At 41.8% G+C, this 7,391-nt stretch overlaps 1 protein-coding gene across 1 annotated transcript; it reads right to left on the bottom strand.

The window, feature by feature from the left end:
* Positions 1–2,347: 2,347 nt before the first annotated feature.
* On the bottom strand, positions 2,348–4,887 carry LOC104619364 (catenin alpha-1-like; the record flags this gene model as incomplete). Its single annotated transcript, XM_010285214.1, has 2 exons — positions 4,780–4,887; positions 2,348–2,543 (listed from the first exon to the last, which is right to left on the bottom strand). Coding segments are annotated over exons 1-2 (301 nt in total), but the record flags the coding sequence as incomplete, so codon positions are not given.
* Positions 4,888–7,391: the final 2,504 nt, after the last annotated feature.

Here is a 7,391-nt window from a genome sequence, read left to right as displayed (position 1 = left end):
TTCCTCCTGGATTATGGGGGGGTTATTGTGCCCTCCATCCCCATCATCCAGCTCAGGGGGCTGAATACCCTGCAGATATCTGGACTGGCTATTAAAGACTGAGGCAAAGAAGGCATTAAGTACCTCAGCCTTGTCCTCATCCTTGGAGACAATGTTCCCCACCATATCCAGTAAGGGATGGAGATTCTCCTTGCCTCTCTTTGTTGTTAATATATTTGTAGAAGCATTTTTTATTATCCTTTACAACTGTGGCCAGACTGAGCTCTAGCTGGGCTTTTGCCTTTCTAATTTTGTCCCTGTTTGACCTAACGAGATCCTTGTACTCTCTTCATTGAGTTGCCTGCCCCTTCTTCCAGAGGTGATAAACTCTCCTCTTTTCCCCGAGTCCCAGCAAAATCTCCCTGTTCAGCCAGGCCAGTCGCCTTCCCCGCCAGCTCTTCTTATGGCACATGGGGACTGCCTGCTCCTGCGCCTTTAAGATTTCCTTCTTGAAGACTGTCCAGTCTTCCTAGACACCTCTGTCCTTCAGGACAGTCTCCCAAGGGACTCTCTCAACCAGTGACCTGAACAGGCCAAAGTCTGCCCTCCAGAAGTCCATGGCAGCAGTTTTGCTGACCCCTCTCTGTACCACTACACTGGAAACACTTCTGAAGTGGACGGACTGTGTATGAACATGTATGTCAGGAGTCTATCTCCTTGCTGTTACTAACGCTACTGAGAACCGCAGTCCTTCCCTGGGCACACAGCAATAGGCCTTCCCTCTGTTTTATCTCATTTTTTACCATTTGCTTTTAATTTCCTCACAGGTTTGTTCGGTTTTTAATTTCCTTATGAAGAGCTGCTCTGCTAAACCTGACCGAACACTGGCACCGTGACAGGGCACACAGGTTTTTTCCCCGGTGGTGCTGCCGCAGCAGCCCAGCCCTGCTGCAACTGCAACCCCACAAACAGCAGTGGGCACCGGTCGCATTCAGGCGAATCACGCAAGTCTAATCATCCACCCAGCTTCAAGAAAACAGATACAGCTAACTGCTGTCTACACCAGATCTCACACAAGCCGCTGACAGTAAAAAGGGAGGAAGAAGTGAAATGACATTACGGCAGGTAGTTATTTCACTCCAGCACCTCTCAGCTATGAACTCCACAGCCAATATCAAAGATCAACCCAGCAGGAAGGTTTTGGCATCAAGTCTATGCGTAGTCCCAAAAATCAAGGACTGGACAAGAAACAAGCAAAAGGGTCATCCTGAAGGTTTTTACATCAGTCTCTCCTTCCTACCAGCTTCTCACTGTAATATGCAACTGCAAATTCGGCTAATTGGACTTCTCAATCCCCAGGACTGAGTACAGCTCCCTCGCTCACTAATATCACGAAGAGTCATTTGAAGGTACTTACAGATGAGCTCTGACTCTCAATTCTGAGCAGCAATCAAGCAGGCACCAAGAATTAAAGGCTTCAAGACAAAGGGGTCTCTTTTGCTATTGTTTGTTGTTGTTAAATTAAGCAAACTCAATTAGCCCCTTACATTGCATCCTTCTTATGTTGATCTTTCTTTGGTCTGTCAACCAGGCTTGTCCGGAACTTAGAACCATTTTCAACTAATATTTCATCATTGTGCAACTTCAGCTACAAACAAGCAATTAATGCTAATGAGTTTTCCTTTTTTTGCAGCAGCAGCAGCCACCACCATTAACACCAGTTGACTGGATTTCACTGAAGCATAGAAAGGGCTCATGACTGGAAGAATGATAAATGATTTATGAGCAACAATATTTACTAGTGCATATTTTAGAGTAAGCCAGCTCCATAGGCTTTTCTTGCAAATTTTCTCCAAGAAAATAAAAGAGAAAATTATTTTTAAAAAAATCAACACTAGCTGTGGGTGAGGAAGCCTGGAATATTTAATCAAGGTCCTCACATTCCATTTGTTGCTGTTTACATTTTGCATATTTGAGACACCCAGCTCTGTCAAGTCAACACTCAGCTCTTCCTCCTACAATGCTGTTTTGTATACATTCAAATATTGAGAAATATTGACATATTTGAGATGCAGTTCCATAACATTTATAAGGTGGGTGGGGAGTTTACTTTTTAGCCTAAACTGAGTTTTAAATGCTCTTCAAAGAATCAGGCCTTCTGCTTCTCTTCTCAAGCTCTACTTGGGACATCCAATATGATCTGCCCAGTTCGTATTATTCCTCAAGGAAGCCAGCCAGACAGGCCAAGAATCTATGCAAGTGGAGAGCCACAGAGTCATTAGAAATAACAGCAAAAGAGAAATGGGAACAGTTCTACTTACTCTGAAAACCCATAGTTTTACAAGCTTATCGGATACATAGCTCTTACCTTGCTTACGAACATCTTCCACAGCTGCTACCAGCTCTTCTTTAAGGAACTGGCTCTCTTTTGCAATTTTGTCTCCTTTCTCCAGGAAATTCTCTGTTGCTTGTTCAACTGAAGCAGCCAAAACATGGGCCTTTTTAGAACGTCCTCGCTTTTTATTAGAGGGGCCTTTGTTGCTAGTGTTAACCAGTGTTGTTACCTAAAGGCATAGATGGAGGGGGAAAAAACAAAAAAACCATGAAACCAATTATAACTGTAATCAATTTGACAGCAAGACCACGTGTATTTTTTTCTAGACAGCATACCACTAATACCTGCACTATTGCCAGCTCCAGGTGTTTAATCACATCTCTTTAAACATTACCATGATTCTTGATTCCTTAGATAAGCATTATAAATTCAGCTAAACTGCTTAGAGATTTTTTTTTTTTTAGCAGCAGCCCTGAAAATTTGATTTTTGAGATCTAGTTGTATTTTTGATAAACTGCAATCTCAGTAACAGGCCGGAGCTATTTGGCACCACATAAAAAGAAAACAAGTTGGGGATAATTAGTTTGGGATAGCTTTCCAGGCATAAAAGACCCAAAACAAGGTTGAAGCCATTATCTACAGAAATCTAGCAGCACAGTATCTTTTTGGTCCAAAACAGTACTACAGCCGAAGGACTAAATGCAGAGCAAGGGACTTCCTAGACCTCATTATTTCCCTAAAACAACAAAAACTGAACTCTCACAACCCTCCTGCAATCAACAAATATTTTCAAATTTTACGTTTTAGGCTGAAACCCTGCTAGGAGCTGGTCACCAGCAGCCAGATAACCACCAGGTACTCTGTTAGCTCAGGATCAGAATCCATCCCCTTCAATCAAACACATATAGATGCCACACACACTTTTCCAGTTGCCTTCCCCCACCCCCCTTTTTCGTTAATTCTAGGAAAATGCATACAAAGCTACTTCAGAGAAACATTAAATTACAACAGTAAAAATATTACTACTCTGGAATGCCCAAGGACTGCTGACATAACAGTCGTCAGAGCTGAATCCACCTTTTCTGTAGGTTGATTTGGAGAGGGAAAGCCATCAGTTGGGAATATCGCTGTCGGTTAATGGGGAGCATTTATATTGGGTCATCTCAGTTCATCATGTACTACAAAAAATGAACTAGTTGTAACAAGGTAACTTACTCCGCTTTCCTCTCTGTAGTTTGCCAGTCACATCATTCACAAAATTTTGGCTTGCAAGTACAGCCTATTGCACTACTTGAGAAATAAGTTACGGACACTGAACTTGGACAAAAAGGTCCTATAAACAACTTTGCTCTGTTAAGTTTGCCAGATTTTTCTCTTAAGGAAAGACTTCATCAGTAACTCTGGCCGAAAAGCTATGTAGTAGGTAATCTAACTGCCCATCGGAGTATCTAAATGGCAGGTACAGATGGCAGCTTGGCAATTAAAGGGATGTTAATACTGGAAACAGAACTTGATTGTTGCAGTTTGTGCTTAGCAGGAGTTGTGTCGAGCTCATACTGTCACTATAAAAATTTTGTATTTCAGGAAAACAATCTAAAGACAACAAGTTAACTGTCTCCAGTTCATCTTCTCTTCCAGACCTCTCAGAACCACTCTTCCAGGAATCTTCAAAATGCCCAATACGTGTAGCTTACGCTTACAAGACTTGCTCTAGCTTTCCTATATTCTTCAGTGCATTTCACCGGGCAATATACACCACGCAGAAATAAGCTTTTATTCACAAATCCACCATAAAGCATAGGCAGAAACTAAAAAGCAAGCATGCATATCTTGTAAAAGATATCCTGAAACAGTAACTAATGCCATAAAAGCATACCTCTCAGGTGGAACTCGATTAGGAGGGGTCAGTAATCTATTTACAAAACAAGGCTGCTCCAGACAGGTTGCAAACATCCCCCACCACACATTTCACCATCTACCTGAGCCTCCTTCCAAAGGGACCTCTAGACATAGGTAGTCTCAAAGGAAGAATATATAAGACCTTACTTCTGGCAAGCACTTTGCTTTGCTGCAAGAGTCTTCTGTCATTCCCAAATACCAGTTTCTAAATGATACATAGCACAGCTTTTTAAAGACTCAACAAGTAAGCAGCATACCACCCAAAATACAGGTGAGAAACAGCACAGCAGCGATGGAACATTAGTTACTAACATGCATTTTGGCATTTCTAATTGAAATAGATCTTATCAGGTGCTGTGGAAGCACAGTCTTTCTAGACTCATGCCCAGTAACTCTGTAACAATAAAATGGAACAGAGTTGTTACTTGTACACTTTTTCCCATCTTTAGCTTTGTAGTGTTTTTACTTCTGCAATTTAGCTTTGAAAGTTACTTAATTGAAATAATACATCAAAACAGGTAATCAGCCTTAAGTAAGTTCCCCTCCCCCCACCTTTTTTTTTTTACCTGTGTAACAAGAGGCTCAAGTAGTCTTTCAACTGCCAGTGTTCTTATCTCTAAGCTTTTTGGGTCCCATTTGAAGTTAACGTTGCCTGCAGTAACAGCAGTCATTTCTAGAAGAAAGAGCTACATGAATACATGTTTTTATTATTATTAATGCTGTTAGAATGTATTTTAAAAAGAAATTAAAATGGAGGCTATTAAACACACAACACATCCATTCGGTTTAAGTTAAGGTTATACTGTCTCCAGAAGTATCAGTTTTGATTCAACTGGTAATAGTTAAAAAAATTGCTTGTCATGACAATGTACAGACATTACCTGTATGTTTTGGTTAGCAAATAAACACAAAAACCAAAAAACAACATCAAAACCTATTCAGAAGCCACAATATTTTATCTGAGCAATGACAAGATAGGCAATGATTGGTCTACTCACCAGTGGTCCCCCAGCAATCAAAAAGGACCTCACAGGTAATGGGAGCACTTTCCCCACGCAGCTCGGGGCTAAGCACATAATCCCTTCCTGACTTCTGCTGCCTCCCCTCCAGGGCTGGCTGTCCTGTGCTCCCAGATCAGCTCTTAGACACAGCCCAAGGTCTTGGAGGAGCAGAAGGGAGCACCTTGACTTCAACAGCATCAGAAAGCTGCCAGTTTTCTCAGCTCCATGAGTCACTACCCCAAATACTTTGTCAAACTAGGAACCAGGTTCTAACTCAACTCATTCAACCTACCCGTTCAAACAATTCACCTTTGGATGTACAAATGTCAAATAGCACATATAAGCCTTATAAAGCCAGAAAATCCAGTTAGTTCCTATTTAACAGCTTACATATCTACTATACTTCCCCTTAACATTTACATAGGGGGAAAAGCAGATTTGCATGAAGAGGTCTGTTAAAAGCTGTCACTGAGCCATGCCTTCCCATTACAATTTTATATCAACATCCCAATGCAACAGCAAATATGATTATGGGAAAAGTTTAGTGAAACTACTAAAATAGCTCTGCTTTTAAAGCCAGTAGTTAAAAAAAACCAGAACTACAACAGATCACTAGATTAACACTGTCATGCTGTACAGCACAAAGGAATAACCACCACCATAATTTCAGTGAAAAATGGATTTGAAGTATTTACAGGTCCATAAAACCAGTTCATACCACTTCAGACTTAGCATCCAGCTCTTCCTACTTTGGGTTGCCCTCCAAATTTAAGAATAGACTGAACCCACATTTGTAATTTTTTATTTTTTAAGCAGTCAGGAAGAGAAATACATTTCCAAAGTCTCCTTCCACCCCTTTTCCTATACACCTGCTGTTGAAGTTGTTTTAAAGCTTATTAGGCAATATTTTCAAATCTTGCTCTGGACAGGGCATTGTCTGCATAGCATCTCAGCAGACAGATTGCTCTGGCAGCACCAGATGTCCCCGAGCTGCCAGACAAACACAACGTCCCATTATTTTTAAGAAGCAGGAGGCAAGGCACTAATTTTGGTAACCAACGATGTTTATGACACATACCAACAACCAACTGTTTTACACCAACACTGACAGCTACATGTGTAAAAACAGCACAGACGTGGCTGCTTGTTTCCCACTGAAGACAAAAAAAAAAATCTTTCAGGTACTCGAGAGGCTCAGCCTGAGAGAGTGTAAAGAAGTGAGGGCTTAGCATCACCTGGCTTCAGTAGCAGCACCTTCATGGCAGGCTGATCTCAAGACATTGCACAGGCTGTCTCACACCACAGACACGATACAATAAATTCAGTATTTGCTACACTACTGAAAACACATCTTTGCTCTGAAAAGCCTACACGCTGTCATACGTTGAAGCACAACTTTGCAAGGTGCAAAACCGGAATATTGACCTAACCTGCACTCAGCTTTCTGCTTACGCCCACGCTCCAAGTGCCTATACTGCTGGAGAGGAAGAAAACTTAAAAAGTTGAAAGCTTAAAAAAGAATAGGAAGAGACTGATCCATGCTAGCATACATATAACATTTCTGACTGTTTTAAACAAAAAGCTTGAAGGTGCAATGAAGGGTCCCAGCTCCTGCAGCAGGAGGCATGCCAGGCTGCAGCTCCAGAGACCCCAGTGAGCTGACTGCAGGAGGGTGGAGGATGGCCACCTCCTCTTCCTCGCCCTACCTCCAACACTTGTCATTAAGTCCCATGAACTCACCAACCATCCTTCTTTCCCAAAACACCCCCTTTTTTCTTTTGCTGGTCCAGCTTTGCACTGGCTTGTGCCACAGCCCGGATGCTGGCACAGTGCAAGCTGTGAAATGCCCTTCACCCCCTGGCAACATCCTACCCTCAAGAAGGAATTTTACTGTTTTATTCCACCCTGATTAGCTCAGCGTGAATGCTTCCTACGTAAGCAGCCAAGAAAAATACACTGAAAGCCTTCACGGTTTCTGAGAAACATACCCAAGGCTCTGGAAAGCCCATTAGGTTTCTAGGTAAAAGCTGTTTCTATATATTTAATGCTGTTGTGCCTCTCGCAGAAACAAAGTGCAGGACAAAGTAACAGAGAGAGGAAGCATTAATTGTATTAGTAGAATAATGAAGGCAATTCATCCGAAAACACGTTAGTATGATAGCTCATGAATTGGCCGA

Source organism: Phaethon lepturus, unplaced genomic scaffold, assembly GCF_000687285.1.
Source record: "Phaethon lepturus isolate BGI_N335 unplaced genomic scaffold, ASM68728v1 scaffold50874, whole genome shotgun sequence".
Classification (NCBI taxonomy): domain Eukaryota; kingdom Metazoa; phylum Chordata; class Aves; order Phaethontiformes; family Phaethontidae; genus Phaethon; species Phaethon lepturus.
This window is presented reverse-complemented; position numbering and strand designations above follow the sequence as displayed.